Source organism: Pelodiscus sinensis, chromosome 11 (genome assembly GCF_052426305.1).
Source record: "Pelodiscus sinensis isolate ZL-2025 chromosome 11, ASM5242630v1, whole genome shotgun sequence".
NCBI classification, from domain to species: domain Eukaryota; kingdom Metazoa; phylum Chordata; order Testudines; family Trionychidae; genus Pelodiscus; species Pelodiscus sinensis.
Window position 1 is genome coordinate 3,815,454 of NC_143062.1, and position 23,735 is coordinate 3,839,188.

Genomic DNA, 23,735 nt, shown 5'->3' on the forward strand with positions numbered 1-23,735 from the left:
ACTTCACCATGTCTGAAGTGTGTGGGTGTTCTACTGCTGACTCTAGGGAACACATGCAGTATCTCAAATTACATTTACTTACTTTATTGTTTGGCATAGCCTATTTTATTTTCACATCCCAAGTCTGACACTACATGGATCAATAACAATCTAATCCTAAGAAGGATGTACCATTAAGCTGGCAAAGAATGATTGACAGCAGGCATAAGAACTTTTCGTATTAAGACTCTGACATGCCATTCATTGGTCAGGAGTGTTGTTGAAAATCGTTTCAGCTTTGGAGATGATCCATCATGCAACGTGCTCCACTCTTGTGGAAGTACTGCTTAATGCTAATAATTGTTGGAGATATGTCTTTATGTGCTGTCATGTTCTCTAACTCCAGTGAGGGAAATAATAAAGTGTAATGAAAAAAAGATGATTTACAGTTTCCCCTAAAGAACCACTTATAAACTCCTATGGGGAAAGTGCTTTAAATGAGAAACTACAGTTACAAATGAATAAGCTTTTAAGGATATATTGTCTCTGTATATTAACCCCTATAGATATGTCATTTTCAGTATTACATGAGTGCAGGAACCTTCTAGTAAGCAGGGCCAGTCTGGAGCCAAACATCCTCTTCCAACACTGGGGATTGTTCAGAACACAGGATCAAAGGGACATGCAGTCTCAGGCTATGTCTACACTACAGAGTTTTTGCGGAAAAACTCGCGGAATGTCCACACCTCAAGTGCGTTTTTGCTCAAGAGAATCGATAGAACAGAGGGGTTTTTGCGCAATTGGTCTTCCTCTTTCTATGAGGAAGAAGCCTTTTTGCGAAAGCGTTCTTTTGCAAAAAGGCGTGTGTGGACGGGGAAGAGGGGTTTTGTGCAAAAAGAGGAAAGAGGAAAAAGCACAGGTGCGCTGGTGGCCATTCTGTGCATACCAATCAGTGATTACTTGTGAGAGAGCATCCATGCAGTCTGGATGCTCTCTTTCACAAAAGCCCATCGCTTTTTCAATGCACTCTTGCGCAAGAAGTTTTTGCAGAAGATCTCCTCCGATAAAAGCTTCTTGTGCAAGAAGCCTGCAGTCTAGACGTAGCCTCAGACACCTGAGTTTCTGCTGTCACTAAACCTAAGGGTTATGGACAAGCAGGACTCGGAAGAGGAGGGGAAGGTGGCTGGGTCATGTGAACAAGGAGGTGCAGTAACACTTGAACTGCAGTTCTGGGTTGTGCAATTGTCTTTCTTCAGGAATTTAATCAAAACATCTAATCCTCTTTGGTAAGTGGACTGAGGGTGCTAGTCAAATAGACTGCAGGGCTGCCTCTCCCCTAGACAAAATCTAGGTACCAAATTAAGGGAGTGGTGCTTTCTAAACACCATGTAGCAGCTCCAACCATTTCTAAAATGGAATCCTTACCAAGGCAGGCCAGACTAGCTACCTTAGCCCTAAAACCTGGAGGTACTCTCACTACCGTTCAATAGGGCTCAATAGATAGTAGCCAAGAGACAGCTTCCCCAGCTGGTTCTCCTGAACACGACATTATACTGCCCATCTTTCAACGCATATGGCTTTGCATGAGCCTAGCCAGGCTTTTGATAGCCTTGTGCATGGCTGTCTCCTGCTTCCATTCCATGATAAATGCAGGCATCTGAATTTTCATGGCCACAAGCTTCCGAAAGCTCAGCTCTGCATTCGCCATTTCCCTTTGAACTATTGCAGATACTTCTAGTAAAGCCAGGAACCAAGGAACAGGGACACCTAAATCTGCTGCCGACTATGCAGCTTCATTGAGTCAAAGACTGAAAATGATTCCAAAATAAGTGGCCGTGTTATGAGGAATTAATTTTGTTTTCATTTTCAAATGCCAAACCCACTGTGTGTATCAAACTGGGGTGGGTATTCATTGTTCAAATGGGTAGCAGGTTTAAAACTAATAAAAGGAAGTTCTTCTTCACACAGCGTGTTGTCAACCTGTGGAACTCCTTGCCAGAGGAGGCTGTGAAGGCTAGGACTATAATAGAGTTTAAAGAGAAGCTGGATAAATTCAGGGAGGTTAGGTCCATAAAAGGCTATTAGCCAGGGGATAAAATGGTGTCCTTGGCCTCTGTTTGTCAGAGGCTGGAGAGGGATGGCAGGAGACAAATCGCTTGATCATTGTCTTCGGTCCACCCCTCTGGGGCACCTGGTGCTGGCCACTGTCGGCAGACAGGATACTGGGCTAGATGGACCTTTGGTCTGACCCAGTACGGCCGTTCTTATGTTCTTATGTTCTATGACATTGTTTTGTGTTTTAAAGAGCATATCGAAGAGAGCCTTGGGGAAAATCCTGCTGAGCACTTTGGATTCCTGCCGTGCCCCCCAACATGGTAAGAAAGCACGCGTGAGGAACAAGATGTATGCAAAGTACATTTGCAGTTCAGAGTCTCTTGAGAAACAGAGTCACTCATTGTCAAAGGGGAAAATTACTGTGGAAGACCCTTGCTAAAGCTGGTGGCTTCTAATCTTTGAAATTACAGAAACTGGGAATGTGCAGGGCATAATGCCAAATTCTACCCTTAAGGTAAATTCTTCATCCCCCTGAAGTCAATAGGAGCCATCTGCACTCATCCAAGGGTAGAGATTGCCCACAGATCCAGATTTTGCCTTCTAAACACATTCAACCCCTCCAACGTCAGTGTGGTAGCACAGGTATCAGAGCAGAATGTGAACCCCCTAGTTCTGCGCTGACTATAATGTCATTGTCTAGACCGCTTCTCTACTTGATTGAAAGAGAAGGTACAAAGGAAAGCTGCAGTAAAGTCAGTGGATCAAACCTGCTCGTCATTAATAAAGCCGCCGCTTCGTGTTCTTGTTATGAAAATTAAACTTGCAAACTCCTCTCCTGGAACAATAGCCCACTGTGCAGGAGCTGCCTTTAGAAGAGCCATGCAGGCTCCACAGCCTAGAGGTTCCTATTTGATTACTTTGTTCCTGTTAGCCAAGCTTTTATATTTACCATCTTCAAGGAGGCTGACCTACTGTACCCAGTCAGTTTGCATAGGAAGACTGCCTGTAGGGGCTTTAAATAGGCAGAGAGGGGTCAAAGAAGAGATAATGAAAGGGTAGATGCAGCCTGAGGGTTTGTTCTGCAGAATATTAACAGCAGTAATTCAGGGAAAGTAACATGTACAAAATGCTCTGATTTCCACTGAGTCTTCTTGCTGTATAAAAGGCTTGTCATACAGGGATTCAGTGTCAAGACAATATTGAACAGAGTTCCTGCTCTAGACTGGACGGGCAGGAATGGCGTGTCTAGCCTCAGTGTGTCAGAAGCTGGGAATGGGCACAGGGGATGGATCACTTGATCATGTGTTCTCTTCACTCCCTCTGGGGGTACCTGAGCTGTGGGCCTGGGGAGCACAAGCAAGAGCAGCTCCAATGAGTACAGAGGGAATATTTTGGCAGGGCGGTGCTCCACCTTATAGGACAGCTGTCCAGCATCCCGGAGGCATAACATCTACTCTACAAAACGAGGTGATTGGGCAACAAAATGGGAAACGAATTTTAAAGTTGATACATGCAAAGTAATGTACTTTGGTAAAAATAATCCCTAACTATACATACAAAATTTTGGGGACTAATTTAGCTATAAACACTCCAGAGAGAGATCATGGAGTCATTATGGATAGTTCTCTGAAAACATCCACTCAATGTGCAGCGGCAGTCAAAAAAACAATGTTAGGAATAAAAAAGGGATAGCGAATAAGACAGAATATCTTATTGCCTCTATATAAATCCATGGGACGCCCACATCTTGCATACTGCGTGCAGATGTGGTCACCTCCTCTAAAATATACATCGGCATTGGAAAAGGTTGAGAAAAAGGCAGCAAAAATTATTAGAGGTTTAGAACGGGTCCCATATGAAGAGAGATTAAAAAGATGGGGACTTTTCAGCTTAGCAAAGAGGAGACTAAGGAGGGATATGACAGGGATGTAAAAGAATAGTCCAACAGTCAAGCCTAGACTGATCAGGTAGTTATCAGGAGTCGAGTTGACTACTCACATTTCCCACGTCCCCTTGATGCCTCTATATCAAAGGCAGCAAGAGGGGATGGGGGATGGGAAGCAGGAACTGATGCTGGGGGAAGCCAGCCGTTTCTGTAGTGCAGAGAGGGCAGGGGAGGTAGAGGCATAGCTGTGCTGCGGCTCTGCCTTTTGAATAACTGGACCCAGTGCGAGCTGGGACTGAAGCAGACCCAGCTCCTGCTGGGTCCTGGACCTACTCCAGTTTAAATGTGGCTCTGGACCTACTCCAGTTTAAATGTGGCTCTGCAGTTTAAACGCGGTAGGAGCTGGGCTGCCTGCATGCCTGGCTCCTACTACATTTAAACTGCAGAGATGCAGAGGCCCCTTACTGACTAATTATGTACTCGATACAAGTTGTATGTAACATCCTTAGGATATGCTAGAGGTCTATAAAATCATGACAGGTACGGAGAAAGTGAATAAGGAAAAGTTATTTACTTTTTCCCATAACGTAAGAACTAGGGGTCACCAAATGAAATCAAAAGGTAACAGGTTAAAACAAACAAAAGGAAGTTTTCACTCAGCGCACAGTCAACCTGTGGAACTCCTTGCCAGAGGATGTTGTTGATGGAGATTAAGTCCATCATACTAATTAGCCAGGATGGGTAGGAATGGTGTCCCTAGCCTCTGTTTGTCAGAGGCTGGAAATGGATGACAGCAGGTGAGTCAAACGATTATCTGTTCTGTTCACTCCCTCTGGGGCATCTGGCATTGGTCACTTTCGGAAGACCTTATGAACCTTTGATCTGACCCAGGATGGTCATTCTTATGTACAGGGAAATAATTGATCCAAGCTGTGCTGCCTGTTCCAGCCCTGTCTGGCTCATTTTCCTGTCACTCCGCCTGCCCCAGCCCTGCTGGGCCCACGTTTCCTTCACTCCACTTGCCCTCTAATCCTGAGGTCGCCTGACCTCTAAGGGTGTGTCTAGACTACATGCCTCCGTCGACGGAGGCATGTAGATTAGACAGATCGGCAGAGGGAAATGAAGCCACGATTAAAATAATCGCGGCTTCATTTAAATGTAAATGGCTGCCCCGCTCTGCCGATCAGCTGTTTGTCGGCAGATCGGGGCAGTCTGGACGCGCCACGTCGACAAAGAAGCCTTTCTTGATCGGCACAGGTATGCCTCGTGAAACCAGGTTTACCTGTGCCGATCAAGAAAGGCTTCTTTGTCGATGCGGCGCGTCCAGACTGCCCCGATCTGCCGACAAACAGCTGATCGGCAGATCGGGGCAGCCATTTACATTTAAATGAAGCCGCGATTATTTTAATCGCGGCTTCATTTCCCTCTGCCGATCTGGCTAATCTACATGCCTCCGTCGACGGAGGCATGTAGTCTAGACACACCCTAAGATGTGTAATTGAGAACAAAAGGATTTAATGAAGCACACATCAGTATATTTTCTATCCAATCTGTATCTCTTCTGTTATGAACTCCCTACGTTTCCTCTGCTTTGGATTTTCTGGCTTGGCACTTGATGTGATGGGAGCTGCTTTCCAAAATCTTTGTGGTTAAACATGCTCTGACTGTGAGAGAATGCTACATTAGCTACATTCGGACTTGAATCCAGTTCCATTTGAAGCACAGGTAGGTCTTTAGACCAGCACAGTGTCCCCATCCTTCAGGGCTGGGTTTCAGGAAGTTAAGTGCTGGTGCAGTTCAGCACACAGCAGACGGCCAATGTGTTTGAAATGCAGTCTGTTTACACAGCAAGGATGAGGAGATTTAATGAGCACAGAGTTTGCAGTAGGCAGAGCTGCAGAGGACTTAGTCCCGGTGTCCTGTTCCACTCTGTGTTCCTGTGAAATGCAGAACAATTCAGTCTCTGGGCTCCCCATTCAGAATTCTCTGTTTGAATTTGGAAAAGAGAGGTAGCCTGCTAACTGTTAAACTGCAGCTTCCGAGCTTTGTCGGTATGCTAATATATTTTGTAATTTTCTTTTAAAGGAAAAGACCACATCCTTGAGGTCCTAGATACGCTCTACCATGAGCTGGCTGCCTGCGAACTCCTACAGAGCAAGCCTCTAGAGAAAGCTCAGAGTCACCAGTCCTTGTCTAATCCACTGGTTATCTCTTGTTGAGCAACAGTGCCATCTACTGTTTGTCATGATTAGTCTTACAATGTTAGAGGCAGAAGTAAGAGATTGCCACATTTGGGTGAGTTCAATAATAAAAGGACACGTTGGGACAATTACGTCATGAAAAGACAGGTATACTGCCTCTGGGGAAACCTCTTTAAATGTTCACATTTTTGGAGGAATGCTAAATAATGTCCGTCTCCAAAGCCTGACAACCATCGTATTGTGGCATTGATAAATGTACCAGTTCACCAAATAACAAGTATTAGAAATGCACTGACCAGCTCAATAGAGGAAAACCCCAAACTGAATAGCTGATGGATTGTTGATAAGCTTGAGGATTTTTTCCTCTTCTGATATCCGAATCAGAACATTTAATAGTGGAAGACCAACTAGCTGGCTGATACATATGTTGTTTTCTTAAAGTACAATAGACAAAATTATTGTATTATAAAGATATATGCTTATGAGTATATGCCAGTAGGGCAAGTTACAGACCTTTGTATAAATGCATGTGTCTGAGTTTGCAGTTATGATTATACATCTTATTTAACTCTAGAAGTAGATTTATATTTCTGTTCATATGGATTTTATATTTGTAATTACAGACCCATTAGAAGTATGATTATGCTTTGATATTAATCGGTAACTGTCCTTGCAGATTATAATCTTAGATTTTATTTTAAACATTAAACTGTTTGAAAAAGTGCAGTGTGATCTTGTCAGGAACTGGGAAAGTTGCAAACACAGGGAGTGAAAGGAGAGCTTCACATTACTCTTTCGCTAGCCACCTAGCAAATGATACATATATTAACCATTACCATCCCATATAGTCTAAGTAAGACTGTAAAGATACAAAGCAAGGTCTCATTTGATTAAAGTAAAATGATGAACTTGCTCGTGAAAATGTATATTCTGGTAAGTAATAGGAGAATCCACAAGGACAAATACAAGAGGACAGGATGCTGCAAAGCTGCTGTTGCTTCTTCACTCAATCATCAACAGAAGAAAATAAAAGGCAAAGCCCTTAAGACATTCTACTAAATCTATAGAATTAAAACAGACGTACCACCGGCTCCTCTGAGAATATGAAGAGAACTGAATTTACCTGAGATAATGCAAGTAACAAAACGAAATCAACGAATTAAACATTAGATAGATTTTAGAAAACACAGACTTCCTAGGGAAAAGGTTTTCCTATGCAGAAGGGCTACAAAGAGAGTCAGAGGAATGGAAAATCTACCTTATTAGAGGAAACTCATGGACCGTGACTTGTGGAAGGTTGAAGGGAGACAGGATTGCTTTCTCTAACCACATTAGAGTGATAAACACCAGGAAGGGAGAGAAGTAAAGCTAAGCAGCAATGTTGACACAAGAACAAATGGATATAAACTGGCAACAAGTTTAGGCTTGAAATTAGACAAAGTTTCTAACCATCAGAGGAGTGACAGTCTGCAATACTAACGGTTCCCTACTGCACTTGAATGTTATAATGCTATTTCAAACTACCCCTGCTCTCAAAAGGAATAGTGGTGGGGAGAGGCAGGGAAAAAAGCTAAGTTGTTTTAAGACCAAGCTTGCTAAGTTTCTGAAGGGAATAGTATGGTGAAGTTGCAGGAAATGGCATATGGCTCATCTGAATCTGCTATTAGCAAATATCTCCACTGACTAAAGATGGGAAGGGCTCTGAGTTACTACTGAGAATTCTTTTCCAGGTGTCTGGCTGGTGGGTCTTGCTCACGTGCTCAAGTTCTAACTGATCACTTTTGGGTAGAGGAAGCAATGTCCCCTAAATTCAGATTAGCAGAGACCTTAAGGCTACGTCTAGACTGGCATGATTTTCCGCAAATGCTTTTAACGGAAAAGTTTTTCCGTTAAAAGCATTTGCGGAAAAGAGCGTCTAGATTGGCACGGACGCTTTTCCGCAAAAGCACTTTTTGCAGAAAAGCATCCATGCCAATCTAGACGCGGTTTTGCGCAAGAAAGCCCCAATCGCCATTTTCGCCATCGGGGCTTTTTTGTGCAAAACAGTTTTCAGCTGTCTACACTGGTCCTTTTGCGCAAAAGCATTTCTGGAAAAGGGCTTTTGCCCGAATGGGAGCAGCATAGTATTTGCACAAGAACACTGACAATCTTACATGAGATCTTCAGTGTTCTTGTGGAAATTCAAAGCGGCCAGTGTAGACAGCTGGCAAGTTTTTCCGCAAAAGCAGCTGCTTTTGTGGAAAAACTTGCCAGTCTAGACACAGCCTAAATGTTTCTTCACCTTCCTCTGCAGCATGATTACTGGTCACTTACAGGTATAAACTATAGCAAATGATGGATTCTTCGGTATTTGTTGCAGTCTATAAATAAAGGTTTTGAGGACTTCAGTAACTCAGCCAGGAGATTATGTGTCTGTTACAGAACTGGCTGAGTGACGTTCTTTGACCTGCGATCTTCAGGAAGTCAGACTAGAGAATCATTATGGTCACTACTGGCCATAACATCCATGAGTCTATAGCAAAATGGTTCATGCTACAATCCCATTTATTTTGTGGGATTCTTTTATTTTGTAGTGCTTTGTCTGCAGACCACATTGTTCTTGTTGTGCAGGTGGATCACATCATTTGTGTACTTTGTTCTAACTTGTATGTGACACTCTGCATCATTAACAATGTGCTAAGAACTAGGGTGGGGACAGAATTGCTGGGCCCCAGGGCAAGATCAGGAGGCAGCCCTATGTTCCTGAAGGGGCGGAGCCTCAAGCAGCAGGGGCAATGCTGGGGCTACGCTCCCCCTACCAGCTCTTCAGCAATGCTTGGGGCTGTGTTGGAAATTTAAAGGGCCCGAGGCTGCAACTACCGCTGCTGCCTCAGAAGCAGCAGCAGCAGCTGGCAAACCACAGGCCATTTTGAATTGCTGGGCCACAGGGCAGCCTGCTCATAATAGAAATTAGCAATTTTCCACCTCTTTTGGGGAGAAAAAAAGAGTCTGGAAATAGTGGGATAAACTTTGTCTGGTGTCACACCAGTGTTACTTCAATTGGGTTATGGGGGATTTACCCTCGGATAAGCAGAGAGAAAAATTTGGTTCTATGTAGATACAGTTTTGCGCACACACACATACACACTTTCTACCACATCATAGCATCTTGCATATTAATTGAGCCATGCAGACTCTGCTGGTGCACACTAAAGCTTCTCTAGTGCACTTACGTAATACTATTTCAAACAGCCCTCCATTAAAGTGCACCAGCAGGGTATTCGCCCAACCCATTAAAACATAACACATGAGGATGTGTTAGAAATCACACCCCAGAGAGCACATTACCTGATTGCAGAAATGGTATAGAAGTCATCTTGGAGGTAAGGAAATTATGTACAAATATACAACCACAGAAGATCAGACAAAAAGATTTAAAAATAAAAGTGTGCTAAAAATGTGTTTCCCTGTTTGTGTTCATTTCCTCCAATGGCTAGAACAATGAGCAAGATTCTGCCCTCTGCAGAAGCAGAATTTGGTTCAGCATGACTGCTGCAAAATCCTTAAATACTGTATATTTGGTGGAAATGGCATGTAGAGAATCCGGTTATAAAACAAGTACTCCGTCCCAATGTTTCAGTTTCTTGAATGTGTATTACTAATAAGGTTTGGATGCAGGTGGTCATGGGGAGGAATAGTATAATTTTTTGGCCACTGGGCTTCTCCTTCACTTTCATAGCTTAAGTACCTAAAACATTAAATAGCCTGCTATCCCAATGAGAAACTGAAGGAGTAGTGTAACCAAGAAGTCCAGTAGCATGGACAATGAATAATTAAGGTGTAACTAGAGACAGAAAAGGTCTCACTAAAATACAAATCATTGCTGTAGCTAAAAGTAAGATCAAGAGTGGCTGCTAAAGGGAAAAAAATTAAAAAACAACAAATGGTTTGGTAGCACTTTGTAGACTAACAAAACATGTTGTAGATGGTATCATGAGCTTTCATGGGCAAAGCCCACTTCTACAGATGACCAGAACTAAAAGGAAGTTTAAGGATTAGGTCAACATGGGAAGCAAAGGAATCTTGTCATGTGAAGCTGTTTCCCCTACTATTGTATTACTTTCGAATTGTAAAAGAAATGGATCTCTCTGAAGTACAGTATATTTGTGTCTAGTCATCAGGGTGTCCTGACTGTCCTATTGACATTGGAGTCGCATCTTGTCATCATCCTATCTGACATTATGCGTGGCCAAGCCCTCTAAACGGGACAGTCCAAATACATCAGATTATCCTAATGAAAGAGGAATATTTAAAAAGCAAACACGACTCGATACAGAATAAGATCAGACTTACTGTATCTTCATACCCAAACTGCCATCTTTACTATAGACGCAGCGATATTTCCATCATCAGCCCAGTGCATGCTGAGTGCCTGAAGCAAAGCAGAATACTGGTGATGCAGGAGTGCTACTTTGGTGAGCTAAAAAAGAAAATTAAAATGCATTTTAATGCATTCCCATTTTATACTCAGATCAAGTCAGTCGAAAGGGTGGATGTGGTTACCAAACACTTCACACAAAGCTGGGCCAACTTAGGGTTTTGCATCAAATGCATGAGAATTCAATAACTACTAATCAAAACTAGATGGAACTTAGCAGTTTCACTAGTTATCTGGAGTTTATTCAAACCACAACCTCCAAGTGAAACTCAAGTGGGAGGAGAGGCTGTGCACAAAGCCACACAGATTGTAACCAAAGGAAACAGTCACACTATACCCAGCAACGCTAATAATCATTGCCACATCTCACCATTTTATCACAAGTTTTCTGATATTTGGCTTTCTTCTGAAAGCCCCCTCCCTTATAATCATATGATTATGGGAGAATCTCAGCTTTCATTAAAACAAAAAGGAAGTTTCTAACCCTTAGGGTTGCAGAAGAAAATTGAAAACATGACCAGAGTATATCTGTAGGGCTCAGTAGAGAGAAGAAAAACTCAAATTGATTTTTTTAATCTCATGGGTTTTTTGGAACTTGAATTATGACTTTCAAACACTTGGACTTGGCAATGCTGCAAAACCTGCACTTTTCAGACCAGTTTTCAAGCAGAATTTTTTTTAGCAGAATTATTATACTCACCAATGACTGATACGTGACCTTAGTACAACTGCAAAATAAATTGCCTCTGAACTGTTACCACAGTAGCATGCTCTGTACTCAATCTTGTACCATGCAAAAGATGGTGTAACAAGTGCTTTGTGGTTGTATGGAAGACTCACAAGTTTAAAACCTTGCTATAAACTCCGCCCTCGTTCCCCCCCACACAGATACCAGCCACCTTTCCCCTCACCTTAAAAACAAAAAACTTAGAAGATATAAATGCAGACCAAAAAAGCTTCCTTGTAGCTTTATTTCTTAAATGTCCATGACCAAATTCCTGCATGCAATGTAGTACAGGATTGTTTCCCTCTGCTTTGCAGTAGCAGCTGCTCTGACCTTGCAAGTCAGCTTCCCAGTGCAGGAGAAATCAGCGAGGAAAAGGATAGTTGTAAGAAGTGCAAACTCTCCTGCTGTTCACCCAGCTCCCTCTAGCTAGACCTTGTATAAGAGAACGACCACTACAGCACAGCATATCTTCTCAACACAGAACGTTTGTGCACCCCCTAGGGAAAGGAGTTTGGGAGACTACTGTATGTGTAACATTTCCACTAGGTGACCTCTTCTATAACAATATTGCATAACAATAAAGCCAAGCTACTGGAGACACCTCACCCTAATGTAGACACCTACTACAGCAGACGATCCACCTGCACATCAAGAGGTTCTAGATTATATACATTTGCATAAGAAAGATATTCTCGGAAACCTCCTTCTGTACAGCCATGCTGAGCAACACCAAACCTGTGTGGCGTACATAGGCCTTATGTGAATACGAAAGTTGTACAGATTTAACTAAATAGATTTGGAAACTGAAGTCCACCCAAGGAAGTTGCACCAATTTAATTACATCTTTAGAATTTTTCATCCTTCTTATCTGATGTGTTTGAGCTCCCCCCACAGATAAACACATGTTGTCATGCTTGTTTCTGATTCTATGAGTAGATAATAAGGTTTGTTTTCTCCCAGTTGTATCTATTGAGTGCTAGATGACAGGATGTTTCAATGTGGGCTCCTTCTCAACCAATTTTTGCCTATAACTACTGACCTTTCCCTCTTCTTTTATAACCAATCCTCAGAAAAATAAATTCACACCCTGCCAGACTGCACACTGACCCAGACGCACCAATCCTTTTTTACACAGCTGCTTAGAGCTACCTCACTTTTTAAAAATCTTCACACCAGCAAATTTCAAGGAATTTGTCCTTTTACCTGCAAATTTGTATCTCCTGGAACTGACAGGTTGGCTCATACAGACTTTCCAAATTAGGATCTTGTATACATTTCCAGCAGTACAAAAGATGGACGCATGCCTCTCTCACACATTCCTCTGGGTAATACTACGAATGAGAAGGGAAGATGCTGAAAGATCAGTATTCTGTTTCACTGTCAGTCATGATTTATATGCCTGTATCCTTCAGGATGCATGCTAAGATACTTGCCATAGAATCAATTAGATTCAAGCTTATCATGCATTTGGCTTTGGCCACTAATGTAAAATGACAGTCTTATTGTCTACCAATTTCTTTACAGCTGCTCCAGATAGTCTGGGATCAAGCAAGTTTACTGCACAGTACATACATATTTATTTTCCCCTGAATTCAGTAACCTATTCCTTTTTTAATCCTACTCTTTTTTCTACAAACCACTATTTTAAACATTTCTCAGCTATCCCAGTTTATTCTCTTCTTCCAAGTAAGTCTTCCCAACATTTCATGCAAGTCTTGCTTCTAATCACATTTTCCTCATAGCTTCACTTAATTTCCTTCCTCTCCACCATTTCTCTCCTTGGGTACCTCTACACTGCACACTTATTTCGAAATAAGCTATTCCGAAATAGTTTATTTTGAAATAGCACGTCTACACTGCAGGAAAGCCTCAAAATTAGTCTGAGGCAGGCTTCTCTAATATAGACGTGCTATCTCGATAGAGACCCAAGAGGCATGGGGAGGAATAAATTTAGAATGGCCTTGGTGGTGCGTCAACATACGCCTTATTTTGAAACAGCTATTTCAAAATAGGTGTTATTCCTCGTAGAATGACGTTTACAGATTTTGGAATAAACCGTCCATTGTTGTGAAATTATTTCGAAATAATGGAAACGCTGTGTACATGCTCGCATTGTTATTTCGAAATAACGCTAGTTATCTCAAAATAATGGTTCAGTGTAGACACACCCCTTCTCTCGTGCACTCTTTTTTTTTTTTTTTTTTTTGGCAGATTATTCCTGAAAGTCGAAGTCAGCAGCATAGCTGCGAGACTATCACTGTAGGGGAACTGAGTGAAAGTATGATAGTCAGTATAACCAAGGGGATGGAGTGGCTTGGCTATGCAGCTCACATGCTGAGACAGCTGCTTATTACACCAATCACTGCTCCTGTGCACTCTTATGTCTGGTCCTGTGTCAGATTCTGGTCCTGAAGCTGCTTGTTACATCTCATCACATACATCGACCGTAAGCTCTCGGGGACAGAGACCTTCTTTTCACTGTGATGTACATGTATCCATAGCGCCTACTGTAATTGGGCCATAATCCTTGACTGGATGCAACTATATTGCCAAAGCAAATAATAAGGAACATTGCTTCCAAGGCATTGTCTTTTTGACTATTTTTGCCTCAGGAAACAAATTAAAAAAAACACCAAGAAATGTTCTTTTCTAGAATATGGTCAGACTTCCTGGGCTTTATAATTCAAAACAAGTTCCCCATAGTCTCACAGTCAAATGGGTTTCATGAGCAGCTATTATTAAATATCCCATATCATTTACATTAAAAGTGGAAGCTTGTCTCTACACAGAAACCAAAGCATTTCTCCTACCAGGCTCCAAAATGCTCATGTACCCCCCGAGTCCTCCTAATTAACTTTATTCTCCACATACTGTTCTTTCCATTACTTTTCTCATTCCTGGCTAATGAGTGACTCTGAGATGGTCAAAGTACAAATTGCATTTTTTCTTTAAATTTTCTCCTATCAGTATTTCTAATCTATATGAAATATAGATTATTGGCAGATTAAAGTCCACATGACACGCAGGTTACTCCATAATTGCTGATTGCAGAGTTTCTTGACCCTCCATTAAAACATATATTAGTGGTCACTGACATGGACAGAACACTTGGTCAGATCATCAGGGCAATTTCTATGTTCCTAAATGTTCCAAAATATTGGGGGAGCTTGTACACATTTCGGGAACTAAGAGCTCTTTGTTTATGCAAGCTTTTTTAGCAAAAACAGAAGCCACCAATCTGGTGGTACAGACCATTAATTTATTATATAGCAACTTTGAATTCGGACAGAAAGATTTCAGTCTTTGTTTTAGTTTTTCTGGTAAAATAAAAACTGTGTTTTAAAATAATGGTGCATTAAGCAGAATTCCTCGCAAGTAAATATGACAATAACACTCCCAGCATGTGTTAGACCCATCACATTACCACCCAAAGTGTTTGCTCTAAAGGTAATGATTTCATGGACGCTTAAGCCTTTTAACGTCTACCTCAACCTATTTACTTTATAGTCTACACATAATTCAGCATTATAAAAAACTGATACAGCGCCCTTCTTAGCGTGAAATTTAATGGATCACCATCTTTCTTTTTTGAAGTATCATTTGCCTTTCCAGAGGCCTGGATTTTCAGCATTCTTGTCATGTTCTGTTCTATGTCTTTCAACCCTTTGGCACTGCCCAGCATAATCACCTCTATCCTATATCCAACCTGTGTGGTGCTGCCCGCTGGGGCACCAGGGCAGCCCCTGAGGGCAACTGTAAAGAAAAATTGTAAAGGGCTGGTAAACAATTACAAAATTGATCACAATTAATCGTGACATAAAAATAATTATGAATATCAGATATATTCGCACTGCTAAACAATAATAGAATATTATTTGCATATTCTTGGATGTTTTCTTTATTTTCAAATGTATTGATTTAAATTACAGCACAGAATACAAAATATACAGTGCTCACTTGATATTACTATAAATACTTGCACTGTGTAAAAAGGATAGGCATGCTCTTCTTCGGCATGTCGGCTTTAATTACACCTTCTCTCGCTCACTTGAATGTAGAACACAATTTTGTTGTGAGATTTAAATGCTTAAACTGACATTTGATTTTAAAATGACATTTCTGCCCTAAAATAATTACTTCATTCTTAACTGTGGTCTGTGCAGAATTTCTGCTGAAATTGATGGGTGAACTTGTCTAGGGGAGAATTGCTTGTGCTTGGAAATTGGACAAGACAGTAAAACACTTACTCACATGTAGCTGCTTTACATGCTGTAGGATTAATTCTAATTTACACAGGTGTACTAACTCAGACTAAGGGTATGTCTACACTCCAGAGTTTTGTCGGCTGTTTTTCTGACAAAATCTGAGTTACATCCACACTGCAATCATGTTCTTCTGAAAGTAAATCAAAAGAACAGAAGGGTTTTTCTGGTGTTGGTAATCCTCTTTCTACCAGGAATAAAACTTTTCCCAAAAGAGCTCTTTCTGAAAAAGGCATGTGTAGATGGGGAAAGAGGGAGTTCTTTCAAAAGAAGAGGAAAGAGGAAAAAGCACAGGTACCCTGGTGGCCGCTCCATCCATAGTAATCACAACTTAAATGCGAGATAGCGCCCATTCAGTGTGGACGCTATCTTTCGAAAAAGTAGATCGCTTTTTCAATGTGCTTTTGTGTGTGGACGCTCTCTTTTGAAAGAGGGAGGGATAGCTCAGTGGTTTGACATTACCCTGCTAAACCCCAAGTTATGAGCTCAATTCTTCAGCGGGTCATTTAGAGATCTGGGGCAAATCTGTAAGGGATGGTACTTAGTCCTGCTTTGAGGGCAGGGGACTGGACTCAATGACCTCTCAAGGTTCCTTCCAGCTCTATGAGAGAGGTATAGCTCCATATTTAAAAAAAAAATTCAGAAGAGCTCTTCCAAAAAAGGTTCTGAAAGAAGCATGTAGGCTAGACATAGCCTAAGACTGCAAGGTCACATTTAGTTTGGGAAGGCCTAGTGGATAGAAAACCAGACTGAGACTCAGAAGACCTGCAGTCTAGTCCCAGTTCTGCCAGGAGCCAAACATGTGCCATAAGACAAATCACTTCATGCCTTCTTGAATCAATTTCCCCATCTGTGTAATGGGAATAATGATACTCACCTTCTTTGTAAAGAATTTTGTGAGATCTACTGATGGAAAACACTATGGCTGTGTCTACATTGGCATGATTTTGCGCAAAAGCACTTGCTTTTGCGCAAAAACATGCTGCCTGTCTACACTGGCAGGGAGTTCTTGTGCAAGAACACTGACGTTCTAATGTGTGAAATCAGGGCTTCTTGTGCAAGAACTATGATGCTCCCACTCAGGAATAAGCCCTCTTGTGCAACTGTTCTTGCGCAAGAGGCCAGTGTAGACAGGCAACATGAATTTCTTGCGCAAGAAAGCCCGGTGGCTAAAATGGCCATCAGAGCTTTCTTGCGCAAGAGAGCATCTACACTGGCACGGATGCTTTTGCGCAAAAGCACATCTCTTGCACAAAAGTACATGCCAGTGGAGACGCTCTCTTGCGCAAATACTTTAACGCAAAAACTCTTTCATTAAAAGTATTTGCGCAAACTCTTGCCAATGTAGACGTAGCCTGTGGGGTAAGTGGCATCTCCAGCTTCCCAAGATATTGACAAGACAAATTCTGGTGGATTTATACACTGAATAAAGAGATACTACATGATGAGAATGCTCTAACCTTCCAAGTATTGTACAGACAATATTGCACAGTAATCATTGTTCAGCCAGCTGATCAGTTAGTGATATAAGATATAAAATCAATGTGCACACTGACAGGTCAGCTCAGATTAAAGCAATAGACTATTTCACATGTAGGTTAATCTACTATATTTGAGAAAGTTTGTCCATCCATCTGTCTGTCTGTTCAAGAATGCTTCCTAAACAGGGAGAGCTAGGACCACCAAATTCAGCATACAGCCTCCTCTTATCATAAATGGGATATGTCTGGAATAGAATTGCTTCTCCTAAAACCATACAGAAAAGAGACAGAATCACCATGCAAGTAAGAGGGTCTGGCTGGGAGCACCCCACCCTCCAGGACTGCCCCAGCCCCAAGTCTCTACCCCCACACCAGGAACCTTTTAGAGAGTGCGGGGGCGGGGCAGAAGCTCACCCCCCTTATTCATCCAGCAACGTTGCTAGCTATTCCCCTTCATCAGGGAGCAAAGGGAAATTGCAGTTTGCTCCATTCCTCACTGGCTGGGAGGTGCTGGACGGCAGCTGAACCTGGACTTGTCACACCCAGGGAACGTGCACACCTCCCCCAGCTGTGCCTGCTGGACCTGCAGCAGCCATGCATAGGCACTTCTGAGCTAGCCTGAAGCTGCTGTGGTGAGAGAGGGCTGGAGTTACCCTCTCTCCCCAGGGCAGCATGCATACTGAACCCCTCGTCCCCAGTCCCACTTCAGAATTTTAAATGAAAAAACAAAAATTGAGTTAGGACCCAACCAACACTGGGTAAGTCTTTTAGTATCAAATAAGTGTTAATGTTGTGGTCTTCACTTACCTATAACCGGGCATTTACAGTTCAATTATATTATGTATACTCAGTAATTAGATAACCCTAGATTAAAGTACTTTAAAGACTAACAAGATGGTTTATTAGATGATGAGCTTTCGTGGGCCAGACCCACTTCCTCAGATCAAATAGTGGAAGAAAATAGTCACAGCCATATATACCAAAGGATGGCTGTGACTATTTTCTTCCACTATTTGATCTGAGGAAGTGGGTCTGGCCCACGAAAGCTCATCATCTAATAAACCATCTTGTTAGTCTTTAAAGTGCTACATAGTCCTGTATTTTGTTTCAGCTACACCAGACTAACACGGCTACATTTCTATCACTATCCTAGATTAAAGTGTGTGTTAATGTTAAAATGTGATTTTACTGGATGTGTAAATTTCATGAAAACTAATGAATGACTGTTTCAGGCTATCACATTGTATTTACCTTACATTTACCCAGGTTACGAGACTGAAACCTTGACAACATAAAGAGACTGCTGACTTCGAAGCATGGGTCATTGTGTTCCATAATGGAAGTTCAGACTCTGTTTGCATTATATGAACAAAGGAAGAGCCCTTGCTGCAAATGAAAACACTTGCAAAATTGACTTCCAGGGACAAATATTGGTTCCAGGGATGAATCCTGTATATCTTAACACTTTTGGATTGTAACAGGGTGGAATACTGAAAAAAGACAACAGAGATCCCTAGAATTATTTTGGATAACCGTGAGAAAATTGTGGAAAACTAGCAGATCACAACAACTCTGCTTTCATTTTGACTTACAAACTTTGACTCAGCTGTTCTTTTCTTAGCTAATAACCCTGTTAGTTTACAAGAGAGCCAGTAAACTACACCCTCACACTTAAACTCATAAGGGAAGCAGCTCTAATTGAAAAATCAGATTTAGAATGTTGTCTTTTATCATCATATATCCATATTAAAGACCAAATCTTGCTATGAACAGGAGTTTTGTCTATGTTAGGAGTGCATCATAAGGACCCCAGTAGCGGAGTACAGATGCTGATGCAGCACAACATACAGTATGAATTGCAAAACAAACCACTGAGTAGAGAATAATTTCAGTTGTGTTCAGGTCAATCGCAAGTATGAGTGCAGGGTAAAATGTGATAAGGGACAACATTTTCAAGAAAGCTCAGCTCCCATTTAGGCCTGTCATGAAAGGGACAGATTTTCCCCTTTGTTTTTATTATTAAACAATTATAACATTTTATTATTTTATTATTAATTATTTGCATTACATAGCACTGCTAACCACAGAATCAGAGGACAGTTCCAATGGGATCTTTTGCATATTTGGTCACTTCATTCAGTTACCTAGGTAACTGAGCTCTTTTGAGAATCTGGTCACACACTTTGGTTGGAGAGGTTTCATCAGCATGTACTCTTATATGTTATGGGCTGAAGGGACCATTGAGATCACCTAATCTGCAGGCCACAGAGCCTGTCCCACCCACTCTTGTAAAAGTCCCAAAAATTCTTGCTGAGTTACTGAAGACCTCAGATCTTGATTTAAAGACTTCAAGTACCAGAGAATCCACTATTCTACTTTAAACCCACTTGAGACCCTGTGGTCTCTGCCAGTCTGACATGAGGGAAAAATTCCTTCCTGTCCCCAAACATGGTGATCAGTTAGACTTGGATCATGTGGTTAAGACCCATCAGCCAGATTCCTGGGAAAGAATTCTCTGTAGTAACTGAGGGCTCAGCTAGAGTACGAGGAACAGTCGAACATATATTCTTCTGATCGCACTTTCGAAAGCGGAGCTTTTGAAAGTGAAAGTAGTTTAGACATGGCTTTTTTCGGTGAAACCTCCCCCCTTTGTCAAAAAGCCATTCTTCCTCAAAAAATGAGGTTTACATGGCTTTTGGACAAGAGGGGAGTTGCCGAGCAGTTCTAAACTACTTTCATGAAAGTGCGATCAGAAGAACATATGCAAATTCCATGGAAATTTGCATATCTTCTTTCGACTGTCCCTCATAGTCTAGATGAGCCCTGAGAGCCTCCCCTACCTATCCCTGGTCTACACTAGGGCTTTATTTAGAAATAACCCCCCTTAGGTTAAATTTATAAGTGGAGCGACCACACCACCAAGCCTGTTATTTCAAAATAAGGGGCTGCTTATTTTGAAATCTGTACTCCTGCTTTTCTCGGGGAATAATGCTAATTTCGAAATAGTTATTTTGAAATAGCATTCGTGTGGCCCACTATTCGAAATAACTACTCCTCAGAGTACTTTGAACTAATTACTCGTCAGTGCTTCTTGCGGCTCTAAGTCGAAGTAGCATGTCTACATTAATGGAACCTGCCTCAGACTAATTTCAAGGCTTCCCCGTAGTGGGGACATGCTATTCGATTTTGTAAAATCAGGAGTTAAGTCGAATTCAGTTATTTTGAAATAGTTTCCTAGTGTAGACATGGCCCTAGTGTCCCATCTCTTGCTGTTAGAAATATTTGCTAATAGCAGTCACAGATGGGCCCTATAGCATTGCGCACAGTCTAATCATACCATCCCCTCCATAAACTTATCAAGCTCAGTTTGAAAACAAATCCGTTTTTTGCTCCACTACTCTCCTTGGAAGACTGTTCCAGAACTTCCTTCCTCTGATGGTTAGAAAATTTTGTGTAATTTGAAGCCCAAGCTTATTCTATGCACTGCCTAGGCAACCAGCTGAGAGAATAACTCAAGCAGCCTCTGTTCTTATCCAGACTAGGATTTAGAGGTTCAATTACAGCATGTGATAGCTACAATATTCTAGTGTTAAAAAGGCAGCGTATGCTTTAAAAACATGCTAAGATGGCATAGTTAGCTTAGACTCCCCCTGCCACTTTAATCCAACCACAGTAGCACACAGGAAGGCAGTCTGCCTTGCCTACACCAGACATAGAACAGAAGTGTGTTACATTAGCCAGCACACACACGTATCACACTTTTAAATCCTAGTGTAGACCAGACTCTAGCGACATCTTTTTCACACAGAGGGTAAAGGGCATATCTGCACTGCTGCATAATATTAGGTTGCCCCAAGCACCAATTACCTTACCTGCAGGCCAGCAGCCATGCTGCAAAGTCGCACCCACGTTACCACATTCACTTGTGTGTGGCGCTAAGGTTTCTGGGGGCATATTCTAGGATTCTTAATTCTGAGGTCAGTTCAGATTCTGAGTCTTTCCAAGTGAACTGTGTAAGATCTTGTCTGACCTATGCATGTACAGGGGGCAGGGAAATTTCAGGAAGACCCTGGAGAACAAGGGCCGGATTAAGGTTATGAGGTGCCTCGGCTAATGGGAGGAAAAGGCCTAAGTATGAATTTCATATTGCAACAATTATTATGACGGTATCAAACGTTTATCTATATCCATATTTACATATTATTTATGTAAAATGAACACATGTATTCTACTCTCACTACACTCAGTTCTCCAAACAATTTTTTTTCCTCGTTCTAGCTGTGGCAAAGTCATGAATGATGGATGCTACAATGTCCTCCTCTTAGACCTTCTTCCTGCTAGGTCAGTGGCGGGCAATAAGCAGCCTGCAGGCTGGATGTGGTTTGCCAGGGTTAGCCCCGGTGGACCACCAGGCACTTTATTTACCTGTACGTCCACAGGTACAGCCTCTCGCAACGCCCACTTTACTCCATAGTCCCAGAGAAGCCAACTAGCCCAAACAGAAGCTGGGTTAGGGGCCACACCTCCACAGACACTCCCATACTAATAATGAGGTATCTTTCCTCATACCATTGATGTCCCTGGACATTTGCCTGAGTAACACACTCAGAGTTTGTCCTACTTACCGAACTTAGACATCAAGGCTACGTCTACACTGGCATGATTTTCCGGAAATGCTTTTAACGGAAAAGTTTTCCGTTAAAAGCATTTTCGGAAAAGCGCATCTAGATTGGCAGGACGCTTTTCCGGAAAAGCACTTTTTCCGGAAAAGCGTCCGTTGCCAATCTAGACGTGCTTTTCCACAAAAAAGCCCCAATCGTCATTTTCGCGATCGGGGCTTTTTTGCGGAAAACACTACTGTGCTGTTGTGACGTAGTGGGGGTACTTGCTGGGCTGTGGTGACCCCTGCTGTCTGGAGCAAGACCCAGCAGGGAAAACCTCACTAGGCAGAGGTAATGCCAAACTTGTTGAACCAGTGGCCAGACACCCCCCATGGAGAGGAACAAAGGAAGGTGGATGCTGCCCTGGCTGGGGGGCAGGGCTGGAAGTTAGAGAGTTGGTGGCTGGCTGTCTGTGAGGATGGAGGAGACAGCCTAGGGAGAGGAGCTGGAGTTTAGGGGCCCAGTCTCCCCCCAACTCAAGGGGGCCTGAGGCATCCTAGCCCAGCTCTGTGACCAGATTACATCTGTGCTGTATCCTGGAGAGGCAATAAACTTCCTCTATTCCACCGGCTGGTGCGGTCTGTTTGTGCCATTTCGGGGTGCAGGAGACAGGGGACCCCCAATGCGCCGTCACAGCTGTCTACACTGGTCCTTTTCCGGAACAGTTTTCCAGAAAAAGACTTTTGCCCGAACGGGAGCAGCATAGTTTTTCCGGAAAAGCACTGATGATTTTACATTAGATCATCAGTGCTTTTCCGGAAATGCAAGCGGCCAGTGTAGACAGCTGGCAAGTTTTTCCGGAAAAGCGGCTGATTTTCCGGAATAACTTGCCAGTGTAGACACAGCCCAACTGTTTCATAACATCTTCTGCTCTAGCTGTTTAATCCCCACAACCTTTCCTCATGACTATGTCTTCAGGTCTTTCAAAGGAACCTGGAAATTAGAAACAATTTTCACACTTTAACAGTGCATTGAATGTGGCCAAATTTTAAATATAGTCATCTGCTGGATGCTCCTCTCAGCCTGGTAGCCATTTGTAGGTCACCTTCACACAAGAGTGCAGCTACATCAATTCAGCAAGACCACAATTAAAGCACACTCTTCATTAATTAAGGTTCCAGTAATTGACCCTCTGATATTTATTCTAATTTCATGCTGTAAACTGCAGCAAAAAAACCATGTTGCTTCAGTGCAAGGATGCTAACACACACGTTGTGTAGGTGATCTTTTCTCAGACCCTCTTGATTCCTTGAGAGCAAAGAGATGTGTCAGAGTGAAAACAGCCTCAGGTCTCTAGACCCTATCCCACCACTTTGTAGCTCAAGCTGTATAGCACACTTTGGGTCAAACTGAATGCTTTAGCATGTTTAATTTAACACTAAAGGGAATCTGCAAAAAAACTGAAGGATACCTCATTTTAAGAGCCATATAGTGTTCAGGCTTTAAGTCTAAAAGAAAGAGGGAAGGTAATTGTAAGCACCAGCCACTCATTTGCCAGCTGACTGTCAAGTCACCTTCGGCTGCCACCTGTCTCTTTGCTGTGACCTCTGCACATCAGTCTCTTAGTAATTTTCAGATCATTTCAGAAAGGAGGTCCCGGCAACAATCCCGAAATTGCAGCAGAGAACAGCGTAAGTGACAACAAAGGCTGCAATACAATTCACGAAAACAAAGTAGGTATCAAGATGAAACTTCAGAAAGGCTTATGGGAAGGCTTTACTTCTGAATTGGATGAACTCATCTGCAATACAAGCAGTCCCCGGGTTACGTACAAGATAGGGACTGTAGGTTTGTTCTTAAGTTGAATCTGTATGTAAGTCGGAACTGGTACATATTGTAGGGGAAACTCTAGCCAAACATTTCTCCAGAGCTCAGTTTTATTCTCCCACACCTCACTTCCCTCAGTCCTTTATTCTCAAGCTGAGGTGTCTGCTGAGAAAAGCCGCGCTGCGTCTCCCTGGTCTGCTGGGGGGAAGCAGCTAGTGCGGGGTTGCCTCACCCCGTTTGTAAGTAGGGATCCGATGCAAGTCGGATCCATGTAACCCGGGGACTGCCTGTACTACTCTG

General features: G+C 42.4%; 1 protein-coding gene and 1 long non-coding RNA gene across 4 annotated transcripts in view; one reads left to right on the forward strand and one right to left on the reverse strand.

Moving 5' to 3' along the window:
• Positions 1 to 6,846, forward strand: part of EFCC1 (EF-hand and coiled-coil domain containing 1) — an 83,336-nt gene extending 76,490 nt beyond the window's left edge. For all 3 annotated transcript variants that reach the window (XM_075939735.2, XM_075939732.2, XM_075939733.2), the window contains 2 exons: positions 2,285 to 2,354; positions 6,005 to 6,846. In XM_075939735.2, the coding sequence (XP_075795850.2) occupies positions 2,285 to 2,354; positions 6,005 to 6,138 (204 nt within the window). In that variant the 3' untranslated portion in view covers positions 6,139 to 6,846. The remainder of the gene's footprint in view (positions 1 to 2,284; positions 2,355 to 6,004) is intronic.
• LOC149523766 (uncharacterized) overlaps positions 1 to 23,735 on the reverse strand; it is a 109,754-nt gene that overhangs the window by 38,079 nt on the left and 47,940 nt on the right. The window contains exons 4-5 of the long non-coding RNA XR_016350475.1: positions 12,468 to 12,595; positions 10,453 to 10,579 (exon numbers count right to left, since the gene is read on the reverse strand). This is a non-coding gene — a long non-coding RNA (uncharacterized LOC149523766). The remainder of the gene's footprint in view (positions 1 to 10,452; positions 10,580 to 12,467; positions 12,596 to 23,735) is intronic.